A 19102-nucleotide genomic window follows, 5' to 3' on the forward strand; every position below is an offset into this window, starting at 1 on the left:
GGTACCTATAAGACATCCAACTGAAATATGAGAAAACTAGATTGTCTGAAGTTCATAGAAGTCTGGGCTAGAAATATAATTTTGCATACAGGTAATACTTGAAGCCATGAGAAGGTTGACATTCCTTAAGAAAGAACAGGGACCGGCCCGGTGGCTCAGGTGGTTAGAGCCCCATGCTCCTAACTCCGAAAGCTGCCGGTTCGATTCCCACACGGGCCAGTGGGCTCTCAACCACAAGGTTACCAGTTCAATTCCTCGAGTCCCGCAAGGGATGGTGGGCAGCGCCCCCTGCAATTAGCAATGGCAACTGGCCCTGGAGCTGAGCTGCGCCCTCTACAACTAACACTGAAAGGACAACAACTTGACTTGGAAAAAAAAGTCCAGGAAGTACACACTGTTCCCCAATAAAATCTTTAATAAAAAAAAAAAAAAGAAAGAACAGAGTAAGTTTTGTAGAAAGTCAACATTTAGTAAGATTGAAAAGAAGAGGAGGAACCAACAAATAATACTAAAAAAGGAGAGAAACTATGTCATAGAAACCATGTCATAGAAACCAAGAGAAGAGTAGTTCAGGACAAAGGATGAAACCACTAGAAATCACTGGATGTGTTCAAATAGGAATGATGACAACACATTAGAAGTAGTTGGGAGCAGAGAAGGGGAGTGCTACATCAAGTGGCCTCTAGGATATCTCCCAACTGAAAAGCCTAGGGCTCTTTGAGACCCAACCCTAAAACTCCATGAAGGAATATTACCTGATATTTTAATTGTGACAGATGAGCCTCAAGAGCACACGTACAGCAGTGTCAGGACAAATATTAGGCTGGTGCAAAAGTAATTGCAGTTTTTGCAATTTTTAACCTTTTCAAATACAATTACTTTTGCACCAACCTAATAATCTTACCTCCTGGTCCTCAATGAGACACTGGGCTTTGCGCAGGTCCAACATATGGTTGTAGAAGTGTCAGTATAATTATGTTCAAGGAAATGATTAGAAGGGCTGAAATGCTTCATTCAGGAAATAAAAAGGCACAGAGAATATACCTCAGAGACCACAAAATGCCCCAGCTATGAATTGTGTGCAGTATAAGCGTACTAATGTCACAGTAAACATGACAAGTATTGGTCTGTTTCAGGAACTAAGAGATGAGAAGGGTACATAGGCCACTATCAGGGTCACAACCTGGGGTCTTTGATTCCTTTCTAACACAAACAAAGCCTAAAATTTACATCCCAGACAGAATACTTTCCTAAGTTCCATCATACGTGAAAAATAAATGTACACAGTACATACATAAAGAAATCTTGTAAAAAGTTTCCCAATATACATTAGTTTTCTTCTGCTTTTCCAGGATCAGAATGCCAAGTCAGTAAGGGCTATTAAAATTTTACTAGTCTTCCAAATGAGCAAATAAAATTAAGTTTTACTATTTCAGTTTGTCTTCAGTTTGCCCTAATCTTACAAGAAGAGCAAGAGGATCAAATTAACCGTGGTTATTGTGGAGTTTGGCCTGTAGGCACGGTAGAGGGGTAGGTATATAGGGTGTGCCTCCTGAGAGAGGAAGTAAGGGCAACACCTTGCATTCTTGGAAGTGGAGGTGTAAATGACGCAAGTGTGGGGGCAAGACTAGCATGCAGGTATGTGTGGCAAAAGCCTTAAGTCACTACCATCCTATTCTCTACTCCAAGCAAGTCAGCAATTTCTCTTTTCTTACAATTCAACAGCAAAAAGATCAATGACCCAATTTAAAAAGGAGTAAAGGACTTGAACAGACATTTCTCCAAATAAGATACATTAATGGCCAATAGCATAAGAAAAGATGCTCAACCTCCTTAATTAGGGAAATGCAAATAAAAACCACAGCGAGATCCTAGTTATACCCACTACAATGGCTATCGTCAAAAATGGAAAGTAAGTGCTGGCAAAGATGTGGAGAAATGAGAACCCTCATATACTGCTGGTGGGAATGTAAAATGAGGCAGCTGCTGTGGAAAACAGTCTGGCAGTTACTCAAGAAGTTAAAAGATAAAATTACCATATGACCGAGCAATTCTACTCCTAGATATATATCCAAGAGAAATGAAAACAGGTGTTCAAATGAAAACTTGTGAATGTTCATAGCAGGATTATTCATAATAGCCCAAAAGTAGAAACAACCCAAATGTCCATCAACTGATGAGTAGATAAACAAAATGTGGTATATCCATATAATGGAATATTATTCCACTATAAACAGGAATGAAGGGTCGATACATGCTAGAGTATGACATAAATGAACCTTGAAATCATTAAGTACAAGAAGCCAGACACAAAAAGCCACACTTGGCAGCCGGATGGCTCAGCTGGTTAGAGAGCGAGCCCTGAACAACAGGGTTACCGGTTTGATTCCCATATGGGATGGTGGGCTGCGCCCTCCACAACTAGATTGAAGGGCAACGACTTGGAGCTGATGGGCCCTGGAGAAACACACTGTTCCCCAATATTCCCCAATAAAATTTATGTATATATATAAAAAAGCCACATATGTATGATCCATTTATATGAACATCCAAAATAGGCAAATCTATAGAGACAAAAAACAGATTAATGGTTGCCAGGTGCTGGGGGAAAGGAAATGGACAATGATTTCTTAATGGGTACGGGGTTTCTTTTGGGGGTGATAAAAATGTTCTAGAATCAGACAGTGGTGATGGTTGCACAGCATTGTGAATTTTACCTCAATTAAAAATTGTAAAAAATTCCTAGTGCTCTCAAAATGCCGCATCACAAGGAGAAAACATCGGAGATGAAATCCATGTGTTTTAAAAACAGGCATGGCAAGGCAAGTTTCTAACGAATTTTTTTCACAGCAAATCAGTCTTTACTCCACCCAAACACTTAAGAGTAACACACACGAACTGGCCAGAGTAAAATAAGATGACATATTAATTTCTGAAAATTAACTTTCATGTTATCAGCAGAAGCACTAAATATTCAGATTAATGAGTTAATAGCGTACTCTGGGAAAGCCAATGGACAAACAAGGGTAAGGAAACTTCTGTGTGATCACAGTATTACTTTCCAATCGAGTAACATATTTACACAACTAAAAAAATAGAGATAGGGCAACCGGAAGCCCATAAAAGGACCTGGAGACAGTGAAAACAAGCAAGAGCTCAAAGCCACGACCGGCAGACGCGTGAGTCACCGGCAGCTCCTGGGCTGATGTGGACAGGTCAGCAGAGGGCAGAACTGGAGAGCGACAAACACACTCCAACGTCAAAGGCCTATTTCTAAAGCGGGCACAAACCTCGCTTTCTTTTCATTAAGAGAAAGGAAAACTTACAGTTACCTGTTCTCTAACTCTAAGCTAAACCTCCAAGTCAAACAAGCAACCCAGAGTCTCTGCTCTCATTGTTCTGAGTGTTTGGAAGGACACTGAGAGGTCAGGTCACATCACCCAGTGACATTTCTCCATCCAGGATGATGCACGGCTCATATCATGATGAAATCACTCTATAGACCAGACGTCACAGCTGCCACTTGTCCCAACTCCATATCCACCCAAGTTACCATGGAACTAGTACAAACAGAATGGAGTTTAATATGCTATTGGCTCTGATCTAAGTAGCTGACATAATACCAATTAAGTTTATAATGACCCTGGAGTAATAAAAGAGCACTTGGCACACTTCTCTTTGCAAACATGATTCAAGGAATGGTTTTCATTTTGCCCTTTCTTCAATTTCCAGATGCGAGGCCACTTAGAAACCACTGATAATCTCTTTCCTAAAAGAGTAGGTGTTTGGGGACCTTATCATTTTATAAGAAAAGGACCACTAATATTAGAAGGCCCAGCTACTGGGAGTATCTAACCACAGACTAGGAATCCCCGTTTCTTTCAGAGTAAAACTGAATGATAATAGTGGTTGGCATCTAGAATCCGGAGCCCCGGTTTCCACTCGGATCGCCCTCTTCTTCCCTGATTATGGTTCTGGCTCTGTGAAGCACACATGGTCTCCATTTCTAAAACACAGGCAGAGGCTGCCAAGTTTATGATGACTTCACCACAGAATCCCCAGCTCTTAGGAAATACGAGCAAAGGATATCACTAACCTGCTGGCACTTGCATACGTAAGGCCATCGATTAATCCTGCCAATGGCTGTATTTATGCTACATGTGGAAGGAGGCACCAGCCCGTTGGCCACACTAACAGGGTGTATACTGAAGCTATCAACAATGGGTCCTTTGAATAAAATCTAGAAAGTTACACATTCTTATAGCGTACCTTACAGCAATTAAATGAATGAACTACATACATTTATTAGTGTGGGGAGAGCTCAAAAAAAGCAGGTTATTGAAAGACATGAACAACATGATGCCATGTGAATATAAGATGCTATGAAATACGGAACGGGCAGCTACACACCAAATACCTGTTAGTAGTTGCTGCTGGTGAATGGGAATGAGACTGAGGCAGGGCTGGGCGCGGGGTTACAAAGGAGGCTTCATTTTCATGAGCATTGTTTTATTTTTGTAAAAAACAAATCAAAGTAAGAGTAAATGTTACAAAATGTTAACATTCGTTATCTGGGTGGTGAGTTCACAGGTTCGTTAAATTAGCTTTGTACATTTTGTGTATCTTTACTTTTTTCCCCAAATTAAAAAACACACATACAACTTTACCTTAGAAACACTTGGTGGCGATATGCTTAATCTGTAAAGAGCTACTGAGCATCCACCATATGCAAATAACAAAATCCTGCACTTACCCACTGTTTACTGTGTGCCAGGCAAAGTATCAAGTGATTTACCCATATTATTTTACAAAGTATGTAGGTGCTTATTGTAAGGGAGAAATGCTCATTCTCCTGAGTTTTAATTAGCTACAGTCCTGGCCTCCGCAATCTACTCTTAGGGAGACTGGTGGCTTTTCTGATTGGCGTGTTTGGGGAAAAAGAACTGTGGCTCAGCTCCTTCTACTTCCAGGATCTCCTGCATGCAGAGAGTACACATTTCCCTGAGTTTGACAGGCTCTACCTGCTTCTGCAGAGAGAGACCTGTGGTTGCCCCACGCTTCTACATTTACTGGGTAAGTTCATCTAGTTTGTGTGCCTGATTCTGGACCGGTTTTCAAAACCATTGTTTTTGCTGCACACCTAAGCCACAGCCTTCAACCTAATCTTTACCAGTAATAAAGGTAAAATATCTCACAATGTTTTTATCAATCTGCCTGACTTTCAGTTGGCTCCATACTTAGGCAGGAGATAAACATTTATTCTCTGTCTATCAAAACGTTGTTTTACAGCAGAGGATATTTAGGTTTCGAGATACTAAGTAATTTACCCAAGTGGGAGTAAGTGGCAGAGCCAGAGTTCAAATTCATATTCGTTTTGATTCCAGAATTCATATTTTTAATTATGCCACAGCATTATATCATGCATATCAAAGAAAAGCAGACCCTAATACTTGCTAAGGATTTTTAAGATGAGTTCAAAAACTATTCTAAGCGTCAAAGCTTCTATTAGTACATGCTGAAAGAAAGCAGGAAAGTACAATCTATGTGTGAGCGTATATAGGGACAGTGAAGGTACTAGTCATTATAAAATCCCTTCAGGGAATGTTTAATCTTCAAAACGAGTCGGCATGTTTGCTTTCACCCATGTACCCACTTACGTCAAATTTTACTCTAGGTATCACAGATATATAGCAGGGTTCCCTTTCTCCTGTGCTCTAAATGAACTGTATTCAACCCCTCCCTGCAATGTGGTCCCACAGACAGAGGGCTCAGCTCTGAGCCTATCTTGATATCAGCCTCTATCTTTTCTTCCCTTCCCTCCCCGAGGGAACAAACCTGCTTCGCTCAGCAAAAGGGGCCTGCCCGGGGTCAGTGCTGGTAAGGAAAGGCCACAAAGCACTTGCAACTCAGGTCTAATGGAGCTGACAGCCCCTGCTGCCACCACAAAACCAAAGGCCTGGACCACGAAGGCAGGTGTTCCCTTCAGCTGGCCGGTTCTCAGCAGAGGCCTGCGCATGTGGTCTCCATTCAGTTCTCTGGACTCACTGCACTGTCCACACCTCCGTAAAGAGTTTTATATCCCGCTGCAGAGCCCTTGGCCACAGCCCAGGAACCTCGTTCATCCCTTCTCTAGCTACCTTTTCTCCTTAGGTGACCTGGCCCAGTTCTATGACTGTAATTCACAATTTTCAATTTTACTTCACTAGACTGGAGTTCCAGATTCATCTGTTCAACTGTCTAGTCAACATCTCTACTTGGGTGTCTAATAGTATCTCAAAGGTTAATGGGCCCAAACCAAACTTTCAATTTGCTTTTAAAATTACTTTTGAGGGCCGGCCCGGTGGCTCAGGCAGTTGGAGCTCTGTGCTCCTAACTCCGAAGGCTGCTGCTTCGATTCCCACATGCGCCAGTGGGCTCAACCACAAGGTTGCCGGTTCGACTCCCGCAAGGGATGGTCGGCAGCGCCCCCTGCAACTAGCAATGGCAACTGGACCTGGAGCTGAGCTGCGCCCTCCACAACTAAGACTGAAAGGACAACAACTTGAAGCTGAACGGCACCCTCCACAACTAAGATTGAAAGGACAACAACTTGACTTGGAAAAAAGTCCTGGAAGTACACACTTGTTCCCCAATAAAGTCCTGTTCCCCTTCTCCAATAAAATCTTTAAAAATTTTTTTTTAAATAAAATAAAATAGAATTACTTTTGAAACTTGAAAATTGTTTAGGAAACACTGCTCTATGAATTATCAAACACACATCTGTTCCCATAAACATAGGGAATTTCTGTGGAGCCCAGTACCCCTGGAATGCTGTTTGGAAACCACACTGAACGAATAGCATTGGCACTGGGAATAACTACTTGCCCAGAACAAGCAGTACTTATACAAAGTCAGCAGAAACAATGCTGAAATCATTCATTTTAGCCTGAACTCCTTTCCCTTAGACCTTTCCAGCCTCATTTCTCACTCTAAGACTCCACTCCACCACTTTCACTTCCAGACTTTTGTCCACACTATTTCTTTGATTTGTAATGCTCTCTCTCTCCTATACCCAGCCCTATCAGTAAAATTTGCAAAATTCTAACCAACCTTCAAGGCCCAGGTGAAATACACCCTCTCCCATGAACTCTTTCTAGATCTGACAAGAGAATGAGTGATACATGGTGAGTGAGCAAGGAGGTATGTATGACTCCTTCCTCAGAGGTCCAAAATTTTGAGTCCCCTCTTTCATCCCTACACCCAATCATCGTGGCTCTACTTTACAACATATAGTCTGACTACCTCCATTGTCACCACACGGTCCAAGTCACTAGCAATCTCTCACTTGGAAATGCGACCTCCTCCTAACACTTCTTGCTTCCACCCTTGCCCCCTATAATCCAGTCTCAACACAGCAGCCAGAGTGGTCTTTTTAAAAAGTAAATCAGATCATGTTATTCCTCTGTGCAAAACCTTCCCCAAACTCCCAATTTCAGAGCATTATCCAAAGTCCTTAATATGGTCTACATGGCCCTATACAGTCTATTTCCTGCTTTCCTCCAGTCTATTTCTCTGATTTCCTCTCCTACTATTCTCTACCTTGCTCATCAGCTCCAGCGGAACTGGCTTCCTTGGTGGTCTCCCAACTCATCAATGATGCCCTCATCTCCGGCTTTTTATACTTGCTATTCCCTCTACTTGGAGCCCTCTTCTCCCATATGTACACATAGCTTGCTCCTGCACTCCCTTCAGGCCTCTGCTCAAATATCACCTTATCAGAGAAACCTTCACTGTCAATACTATGTAAAAGAGCTTATATACTCCCATCATTCTCTGTCTCCGTACCCTGTACTGTTTTTCTTTATAGCATTCATCAAATTTTATTATTTATTATCTGTCTCCCCTCCCATTCTCCAGAATATAAGCTGGATGCCATCAGGTCCTTTGCTAATTTTGTCTTCATTGCCTATAATAGTGCATGGCACATAAGTAAGTACAATAGACTGTAGGTTGCTTAATGTATAAGATTGAAAGAAAGAACAAAGCCCTCCATGGTTCAACATAATCCCAAAGTAATCTGTAGAATGAAGACACCAACAAACATTGAATAATGCTTTTTTTTAAATATGCATACACTGCTTCTGGTCTACCTAACAATTATTATTGGCCAAAGCCTTATGTCATGAATCTTACAATTGTTTAGTCTTCCCAAAGGAAGGAAAAATCAATTTTAAGTGAAAAAGTTCAGCCTCTGATATTGAAAACATCAAAGCTTAAAAATTTAGGCAATCAATATTTTACAATTGAGTTCAAAACTTGACCCAGTTTTCCAATACCACCTATCTTTTCTTTCCTTCTCGTGCCTTCTCCAGAGAGAAGATAAGAGTCTGCTCTAAGGAAAGCTTTGAATTTGAACTCCAAAGATAGTGCAGGCTCTGAGTGGAAAGTGATGTTTTTCTTTACAAATTTCTAGAGCTGATTAAACTTGACCACAAATGATATGTCTTGTGCTACTTATAACGATTTAAAGTGCTGCCATATATGTCATTCCACATGACTCAAAGACCTTACCATCTACAGAGCATAGATAATCTTTTTTTTTTTTTTTAAAATGATTTTATTGGGGAAGGGGAACAGGACTTTATTGGGGAACAGTGTGTACTTCCAGGACTTTTTTCCAAGTCAAGTTGTTGTCCTTTCAATCTTAGTTGTGGAGGGTGCCATTCAGCTTCGATTTGTTGTCCTTTCAGTCTTAGTTGTGGAGGGCGCAGCTCAGCTCCAGGGCCAGTTGCAGGGGGTGCAGCCCACCATCCCGGCAACCTTGTGGTTGAGAGCCCGCGCTCCAACCAATTGAGCCACCTGTCCGCCCAAGCATAGATAATCTTGAACACTGTGTTCTAAATTGTACATTTGAGACCCTTTAGTTCAGTTAGAATGATTATTTCATTAAGTTAGACAGCAAGGCAGGTTGGTAACTTAAATGTCTGAAAGCAAACAGTCTCAAAGCCTGCAGTGTGCCCCCAAGTGCTTAGATTTCAAAGCTTTACGTAAATGCCAGGATCTTCATTAATACAGGCTTTTCCCAGACACCCCCTCCCCAAGAATATCTAATAAAATCAATCTTTTTTCTTTTTTTTTTTGCTGCTAGGTTCAGACTGAAAAAAAAATTGCACAAAGGAAAGAATTTTGGATAGGACCTCGGATACAAAAGAAAAAAAAATCAATAAGCAACTTCAGAATATAAAAACCAATAATCCCTCAGGTGAGTCACTAGAAAAATATAACTGAAAATTTGTTCCCAGTTTTTACTCCACCACTGGTAAACACCTAGCAGACCTTAGAAAAGGCATTTAAATTATTCTTCCAGTGATCTTGGATAGCTTTATATACAAGTACGAGACTGCTATCTCTATTTAACAGAAAGTTATTTCTATTATGAGGAATAAGGCCCAGAGAGGTCAAGAGCCAAATCCGAGTAGAGCTTTATGCTGGCATTGTGGGTTAAAATTACACGCAGGTATACTGGAGTCACCCGTATGATTAATTTTATCAAACAACCTGCCTCTGCGCACTGAGTTGGGAGAGAGTACTAAATACAAAGATTTCTTTATTCTCACACCAACTCCCCCATTTCTAACCACCACCTCAGGGCCCTCCCTCTACTCCTCTCTCACAGACTAACTGCACATTTCCACTGTCGAAAGCCACATTAAAAGATGAGCAAAAGACCACATTCGTCTGCTTACTCTCTAGCACAACCACTGATGAGAGCATGCTCCTTGAGCCCCACCTCTGACTACAAGTGGATGTGGGTACATGAGCCCTGTGGGGTTTGGGAAAAGGGAGAGCTCAAACAATGTTCTTGTCAGCACCGTAAACAAGAAATCCATTCAATGAGAATAGCACCATGTTCCTTTTGCCCTTTCTCCCGAGGAACTAAATTAAACAGATTACAGACAGTGGCAAGAGCTGGCCTTAGAACAGCCTCCCCCTTATTTGTTATTTTTAGCAATTTAGTCCGACAACGCCTGACAACTAAACATGCCTAGAATAGCTAAAGGGAGGGGGGATTATCAGATACTACCAGCAAAAAAAACACTAGTCATCACTTCCTCCAACCCTAAGGAAGAATCATTTTCCATGTCTTTATAGCATCACACAGAGTTTGAGCTTTTAGAGTCTCATATAAAAACAGAGTACGTATGAAACATCAGTGGAAACCGATAATGCTTCCTGACCCAGCATACTGTTCCACCCTCACATGTGTTTTCTTAAAAACAAAAGCAGAATAAAATGAACTACATTGTTTTACACAAAAGTTAGGAGTACAATGCATCTGTGTTCATTTTGGAAAAATTCCTCACACGATAATTATGTTCTCAAAAGAATGGCTTCATGAATAGTGATGGAATTAAAATATTTTTTATTATGCTGATGGCAGGTAAGAGATTTGTTTGAAAACAAGACAAAGTAAGGTGGGAGAAATTCCTCTAACTAATCATTATTAATAGCAAGGCATCAGCATTCATAGACGCTCTATTTATAAGTGAAATAATGTAGTGAAAATTCTTTGAGAAATGAATTAAATGGTAAAATAAAAATAATAAAATCCTAAAAGTAGTATAATTATCTGTACCGAGTGATTAAAATTCATAAAAATACATTTTACAAAATTTAATAAGATACCACTTATAAAAGTGTCCATATCTCTCAAGGAATTTATCAACATCTTCTCAACATTTTTTGCCACTATTCATCCATTTTAAGAGAGTATAAGATAAAGCACTACCAATGAATAAAATGCCGTCTTCCTGAGTATGTTATTTTAAATATGTGGAATTAATAAGCTAATACACAGCTCTATACAAAATTATCTCTAAAACAGGTAATACCTAATATGAACTACCTTTAAGCCATCATGTGAACATCAGTCATTTAAGAAACTACTACAAAGGCATCAAAGGAGATGCTGCCACCTTGTATTACATTTTAGCTGGCAAAGCTGTAGGCAGACTAGTTTTATTTTAGCTTCAATAACAGGATTCCAGTGAACTTTTTAAGTTAACGTAATGATCTGGATATGGAAGAAAACCGTTTTTTTATACTGCTTTGTTTTGCTTTGCCCCTTTTCATTTGAAGGAGGCATTTTTGCTCCTAAAGTGGCAATTCAGAAAAAGACCAAGGTTAAATGATTAACTTAACAGAAGTAACCCTAGATATCCTAATCCCAAATAATGCAGTGACATTGAGGTTTAGTGAGGACCCTGAGGCTTAGAATAGAGCATGGGCTACAATTCAGAACTCCTAACTCAGCAGAATGTATTTAAATTAGGAATTTAGAATAATGAACGCTTTGCTGTAAATCTAGCAGACTTGGAGATCTCTATTTATGGTTGTAACATCAGTCTGGATCTTGCTCTTTTGAGCTGACATGCACATGCTCATTAATACAGGTGTGGCCTTGTCCACACTGAGTATCGAGCAACTCACTTCTAGCCAGTATCTATTACTGCAGGTTAGAGACCTGTGATTTACTGATCAGAGTGAAAATCTGGGGTAAAGAAAAGTGTACTGATTAACTTCACCTTATCATCTAGTTACAAGAGCAGGGAAGCATGCAATAATATGAAAGAAAATTCAAAGTCTAACTCATCAAAAGAAATCATTCTCTAGACACGCTGAAAATGACTGGAGGAACTCAGGCATGGGAGGGAGGAGACTATGGACAAGTATTTATGGTTAGACACCGAGAAAAGTACAGGCCATATAAAGCAATCAGTAGTGAAGGCTGCGGTCAACAACCCTCTGAAGCACTCAAAGTTTATGTATGTGGTGTGTGGATAGTCTGGTATGGGTACACACAAGTATTCCAAGGAGGGGAATCAAGGCACCCCGGGAATGTATCCTGGAAGAAAAGAATAACTGAACCGAGATGCAAAAAGCTGAACTCTGGGCTAACTGGAATGAAAACCTTTCTTTTATCTTAATCATAAAATAAGATGCACATCAGTGAACAGATCAAAACAGTATGTATGTAAAATATCTGTTAATATATATTTTACAGATAAATAAGAAAGGCTCTCTAGTTAATAGGGTAAGTCTATTTGAACTGTTTACATCTAAGTTCTTACCAGACCTGAAATATTTCTGTTGAGGAAATGAAATATACCATAGATAGTTTACATTTGGGCAAATATTAGCACTTGGATCACAAGCAACTTGTAGTTGCTTAAATAACACATATACACTGACCAAGGCATTGATAATATTGATAATACAACCAAAACGAACACTCAACCACAAAAAGAGCAACATATGGGCTTTTCCAGACTCATGCCTATTCTCCTCTGAAAGCCACAGAGAAGGGTTACACAGCTACATTAAGCCCTAAAATACCAGGACATAGAAAATATATATAGTTCATTATAAACTCTATAGTTTCCAACCGTCAGGCTCTTTTAGACTGAAGTCTTAAATAACTAAAAACTATTTTAAAACAAACATCCATTTTTATAAATGTTGAGAATGCAAATGAACTCTGTAAAGAGATAAGTATTCATATCTGAAATCCCAATGTATGGGACAATAAGAGAAACTCCACCCAAGACTCCCAAGTTAAAACAACAGAAAAGAGATTAATTTAATAACCTGCAATTGTTTTTTTATTTTAAAAAAAATAGACACTCAGAAGTATCTCACTATTTTGCTACTACTGATGGTGGGAAATCAAGCTAATTTTTAGAGCAGACACATTTTATACTTCTCTCCAGGACACAAACTTTTCTAGATTGGGGTGGAAGGATGTCTCTGAAAACTACCTCCCTCCCCTAAGAAAGAGACTAAGTGGTCATACTGTGCAAACACTTTATGAGAACGTCCTGACTTGTTAAGGGTAAAAATGGACCATCTGGAAAGATAAATCGTGGTAAATCTGCATGGTGGAATACTATACTCAATGCAAATGAACAAATCACTATCTCGAGGAAATTCAAAACACAATGCTGAGCAAAAGAAGCAAAGCAAAAAATACAGCGATTTTGTTCAGATAAAGTTCAAAAACAGGCAAAATTAAATTATACTGTTTTGGGGATACATACATAGGTAGTAAAACTATATTTTAAGATAAGGAAATAATTATCACAAAGTCTCAGGAAGTAGGAATTTAATTGCGGGGCGGTGGGGGGGAGGAGAAAGAAGGGAGGAGTGAAAAGGGGCTCTGGTGTCCTGCAGCTTTTTATTTCTTGGCCTGCAATGATTGTTGCAGGTGTTTGCTTTATAAGTATTGACTAAGCTATCTGTATTTTAATATATATTTCTCTATTTCTGTAAATGCTATGTTTCACTACAAAATAAATAAATTACTAATTTTTTAATGGATTCTAAATTTTGAGCTATGCAAGCAGATGAACCATTGGGTGTAATTCTTCTTTAATGTATAAAAAACATTCTATCACTGGCTCTGCTCTCACCTGCCCTTCTCTCTTTGCTGAAAACACAGACAAGAATCGGTGCCTATCATTGAGTAGTGCCCACTTAACATTACCTCCAAGGAGGGGCTCTCATCATGTGCACAATGGTACCAGCTCAAAAATGAAGTAAAAACTGGACATCCATCCAAGTGCCTACCAGTCAACACCCATGCTATGGAAAAAATGATCCTCAATAGGCAGAGTAAAATCTCCTCAATCATGAGAACTTCTCCAAAACATTTTCTCATCAGTCTCAGAACTCAGCCAACTGCAGAGTCACAGGCACCTCCTATCCAGTTCTCGTGCCACTATTCCTACTTGTTTCAGGAACCACCGTCAGACCAAAATTGCCATTTTTGAGGAAGAGTCAGGACTTTTACACAGTTTCTTAGATTTTACTTATAGCATGGGCTGGAGAGCTATTTCACAACCCTGTGTGTGTAATATTCTGCGTCAGAAGTGGCATTGTGCAGGCCAGAATAGCCTGGGTTTCTTTATTCGTATTTTTATTCTGTTATTGTTGAGCTAACCAGGGTGGTGAAAGGGGTAGTAACTATGTCAGAGATAGAGGGGAAGGAAGGTGGTCAAGCAGTACATGCAAGTGCCTAAAATATAATGGGGACTTAAAACTGAAGGCAGTTGAGCCTGAAGCAGGAACTGTTTGGTCCCCCACCTGGCACAAGGGAGAGAACATAAAGTATTGTGGTCCAAATGTGTTCAAATACATCACTGAAAGCTTACACTTATCTCAAGGATTCCAAATAGTTGAGATTCATAAGGCAAGGGGTCAGGAATTGAGCTCTAGCTTATCTGAATGCTGAATCTAAGGCTTCCTGACTATAAAGAAGTCCACAATTATTTCCCTCTCATCCCCCAAAAAGTGAGCAAAAATATAGGATGTATTTTTCACTCTATATATCTCCTCAATCTATCAACAAGGTTTTAACTCAACTTTAAGTAAAACTGAATTTTCTTTAAAAAAAAAAAGAATTAAAAAAAAGACTTCTACTTTCTCTTTGTAGCATTGCTGTACATTTCAGAAAGATTACTTTTACAAAGACAGATGAGACTCATAGTCATAATTCCATATCCAAATTACATTCATGCCATTTAAAAAAATTATGCTTTTGTACTTTTATAACAACATATACTGTATTATGTATTATATACTTAGCCATTGTCTTTAAAAAGTTATCAATATTCTTAAAAATAGAGAATTCCCTCAGTGACATGAATAACATGGTTACTCTATCATACTAAAGCCACTACTTTATATTTTCTCTTGAATAGAATCAGCATCATTGGTCTACTAATTACCATTAGGATGAAATGGTGATATTCCCTCCCAGAACCTGATCTATCATCTTTATAAACATAAAAATCTACGTAACATTATCACATTGTGAGTCTGTTGTGAAAATATTTCCTAAACAACTCCCATAAAGTGATTACAGTCTAAAGAATAACCCAACATACGGGTATTAAAATATCAATATGGAGTTCTAAAAAGAAAGACTATCTTCCCCAGGTTAAGACAGTATTTGTCCTTTACCTTTCTAGTAAGTAAATAACTTTCTCAAGGAGACAGGGTAATAGTATCCCCATCACTGCTCCATGAGAGGAAAGAGCCAGTAGGTGAGGACACCAGATTAGCTGACAATGCAGGCACAGCATAACAGTTATCAAAAGTTAAACAAATTCTAGGTAAGCTTTGCACGCGTAAATAAAGACTAGGGGAAAAAATCTGGAGAGGGCAAATACAAAGAAACAGTAAGAAGACAGGGAGTCTAGGAAATACTAATGGAAATGGGCTCTCAGATTAGAGAACCTGAAATCAAACCAGCACCTAGGTCATGGAAAAGTTTATGCATAGTGTGATTTATGTAGATTCTTAGGGGGAGAGGAGGCATAAACACCATAGGCCAAGTTAACTGCTTTGATCAGAAACTGGACCTATGGACCCAGACCAAAAACAATCTTACTCCTTTAGAGATGAAAACATGCTAAATAGAAACAGCCTGGCCTTTGCCTGCAGAGTTATGGATAAATTGTGCCTCCCCAACTTAATTGTAAGGTATGAGGCAGAAATTAACAATGCTGATGATAATTAAATAGGATTAATATGAAACAGGTTACACTGGCAAGAAATAATAGAGCCCAAAAGAAGACCATTTATTTGAAAGGAGCAATACTGGGAGGCTTTGGGAAAAACTATTTAGAGCTCTGACTCTATATCAAGCTTCCCAAGTTCACAGGAAACTATATTTGTAATCACTTAAAATGGTACTCGCTCATATGCCCAAATTCCCATATTATGCTATGAAACTAATAAAATATTAGGGAGAACAAGGAAAAAGCACCTAATTTAAGATTGAGGAATCAGAAAATGCTTCTCAGGAGAAGTAGCCCTAAACTAAGATCTTAAGGACTATTAAATGGAGCTGGTAAGGGAGGAAGTTCCCAGGCAGAAGGAACTACTTTTGCAAAGACCTAATAGGAACAAAGAAAGCACAGCAAGTTCTAAAAACAGAGTATTTCTGCATGACTGGAACATACAGTGTAAGAGAAGGCAGAGGAAACTAGGGAAATGGGAGAAACAAACAGGACTCGTTTCCTAAAGAAACTTAAAGGTATGTAGCCCATTTGAAATTTACCATAAGAACAGTGATGGGTTTTACACAGAGGAGTAATATAATCAAATTTAACATTTTAGAAAAGTCATTCTAACCTAAATACGTTAAAAGGATTGGAAGGGATAAAGCTGGAGATAGAAAAAAGCAGTTAAGAAGCTACTCAGAATGATGGGGCAGCTGGTTTAAAGGTAGGAAAAAATTCCTGAAGGAAATATCATTTAATAGAGAAAACAGGGAAGAAGTAATATTCAGAGATAATAAGAATTTTCCAAAATTAATGAAAGACACCCATCCTCACATTCAGGAAACCCAACTTAACCCAAGTGAAATTAAGAAAAAAATAAAAAGACTAAATTCACACCTAAACATATCCCAGAGAAACTACAATGCAAGAAAAAAAAAAGAGAGAATATCAAAAGAAGCCAGAGAGAAAAAAACAAAGGAACAACAGACTGATAGACGACTTCTCAAAAGCAACAATGGAAGCCAGAAGTCAATGGAATGTTATCTTTAAGAGTCGAGAAATTCCTAAACATATAAAACAAAATGAAACATATCGTCTTAACTATGTAATAATGAGCACTTACAGTACCCAGATACTAGTCTCTAAATACCAATAATTAACTAAGCAATAATCAATAATTACTACCAATAATTAAATAAGCAGAAAAAAATCAGTACAAAATGCAGAAAATCTGTACACTACAATTAACAAAATGTATGTGTGCATGAGTGCACATGTGGGTGTGTGCACACATATCAGACAAAAGTAACAAAGCTATAAAGGTATGGCAATGGCAAAATACAGGATTACTTCGTGAAAGTCAGATAATACTAAAAATACAGGTTAGGACAGTATTAGAGAGTATACTTAATGTAGAGGTAGGGATCATGCAATAATCGAATGTTGAGGTAATAAGGAACCTACAATGGAAGAGAAATCGGAAAATAAAAAATTGAATATAAACTAGATACATATTACTAAAGTGGAAAGATAAAGTATCAAATGATGAGAAACAGGAAACACAGAATAATTCCTCTTTATTAAACAAAAGTGTCTATATGTGTATGGATGTGTTATGAAATAAAGTTTGGAACAATACACACCAAACTGTAGAGGTGACATTTGAGGGTGTGCAAGGAAGAGGAGAAAGTTGTATTTTCATTAATCTGTTTTATTTTTTTGTATAACTGTTTTTTTCTTTTCTAGTGCACTTATATTGCTTTCCTAATATAAATAACAGTGAAATGAAAGATTCAAAAGAAAAAAGACAAAAATAACTTCATAGGGTAGAGGCTAGAGTTTAACTCTGCTAGCTTTTTGTAGCTATAATTAGCATTTCAAACAGGTACTAACAAGCCAGCTAATCTACTTCTACTATCTGACAGGTAACAGGATACTTTACCAGTATTTGAGAGACTCCATGAAAGGAAACTTTTGGAAAATAAATTTCCTAACACTCACCAGAACTGATTAATTTGCTAAAATCATCATCTGTGGCAATTTTACCTGGATAATTATTTTAATTATAAAAGTTAACACAAACTTACTACAATTTACATAACACAGAGGTTATAAGAAAATTATATACACATTACTTTGCATCTTGCTAGTTATTCATCAGGACAATTTTAGATATATTTACTCACAGTTGCAAAAACACATTTTTTGTTATCTCCATGAAACAGTTTTGATTGAAGTTAAGATTCTTTTGTTTGAAAACACTAGAGGATATACAATTCAATCTAGAACAGCTGCACTGACAAAAAATGATAAAATCAGACACAACAATAACCTGATTACTGCAGGACAACAATTTTTTTCTCAACTGTTGTTTGTTTGCTTATTTGTTTTGTTTTTACAATACATCTTTCTAAACTATTATTAAGTTTGTTTAAATCTCTTATCAAGTGTGTTTAAATCATCAGCAGTCAAACAAAAATAAGCCTAAGTAACCTAAGACACTCCACGCTCACCAGGCGATGCCAAGTCAGTGCCCCTGAGGAAATCCCCAGGAGGATACAGGGGGTGTCTCACCAATTCAGCAGAGGGCTGAGTCAGATTCTGAACCACTGCCTCAAACAGTACTCACACTAATTAGATAAAGTGACCTATGAAGTCACTGTATCCACCCCCATCTCAGGAAATCTTGGTCCCAAAGAAATAATAACCAATTTTTTGTCCAGTCCAACTTTTACTATATACAGGATGCAGCTTTCACCAAAGCCCAAGAAAAATATCTCATCAAAGGTCTTAATGTATACGAACATTTTAATAAGAAACTCCAATTTTCCCCAGTTTTACTAAGTTACTCTTACCTATCTTTTTCCCTACCTCAAAAAAAAACGACAAAAAAAAATATTTTTCTCACTGCGACACCATCCTTCAGGCAGTTATTTAATAATAGTTATAGCTAATAGTTATAGCTTACTACTCAGTACGTGTCTAGAACCCAATCTATGTTAAAGAAATTACAATATGTAAAAAAAGACTTATCAACAGCCTTTAACTACTATTATCATTACCCATGCTCATGCCCTTCCACCAGAATATGTGTTTAAATATATGTTGCATTTTTACTTTTGTTTTTTAAAGAACAGAGATATTCATTCAAAGGCAATGGAGAAAATACATTCAGGTTAACAGCATGCTATCTTCTTCAAAATTCCGTACAGTTTCAACAGACGTTTTTTTTCGTCTTATACACTGCCATGAATATGACTGCTTCATAGCTCTAACCCATTTAAAAAAATTAAAGTTATGTGACATGACCTTGGCAGGCATACATTTTAATTGAATATGATATGGTGACATCATTACTTTTTTCCTAAGAGTTGACTACTTACTGTCAATATTCACTTAAAACTTACTTCCAATTCTTTAATTTTTTCTTCAGCTATTTTCTGTTTCTCTAACAGCTGGTTGTGAATTACCTCCTTGGACTGAAGAATAAACCTACAAAACACAAGAAAATTGAAGATTAAGCCATATGGCCACTATATTCTTCAAAATTAATAGCT

General features: G+C 38.2%; 1 protein-coding gene across 1 annotated transcript in view; it reads right to left on the reverse strand.

Moving 5' to 3' along the window:
• PFDN1 (prefoldin subunit 1) overlaps positions 1-19102 on the reverse strand; it is a 54527-nt gene that overhangs the window by 10715 nt on the left and 24710 nt on the right. The window contains exon 3 of the mRNA XM_081035793.1: positions 18953-19037. Coding sequence (XP_080891919.1) covers positions 18953-19037 — 85 coding nt within the window. The remainder of the gene's footprint in view (positions 1-18952; positions 19038-19102) is intronic.

The sequence above is a fragment of the Rhinolophus hipposideros genome (genome assembly GCF_964194185.1).
Source record: "Rhinolophus hipposideros genome assembly, chromosome: 23".
NCBI lineage: Eukaryota > Metazoa > Chordata > Mammalia > Chiroptera > Rhinolophidae > Rhinolophus > Rhinolophus hipposideros.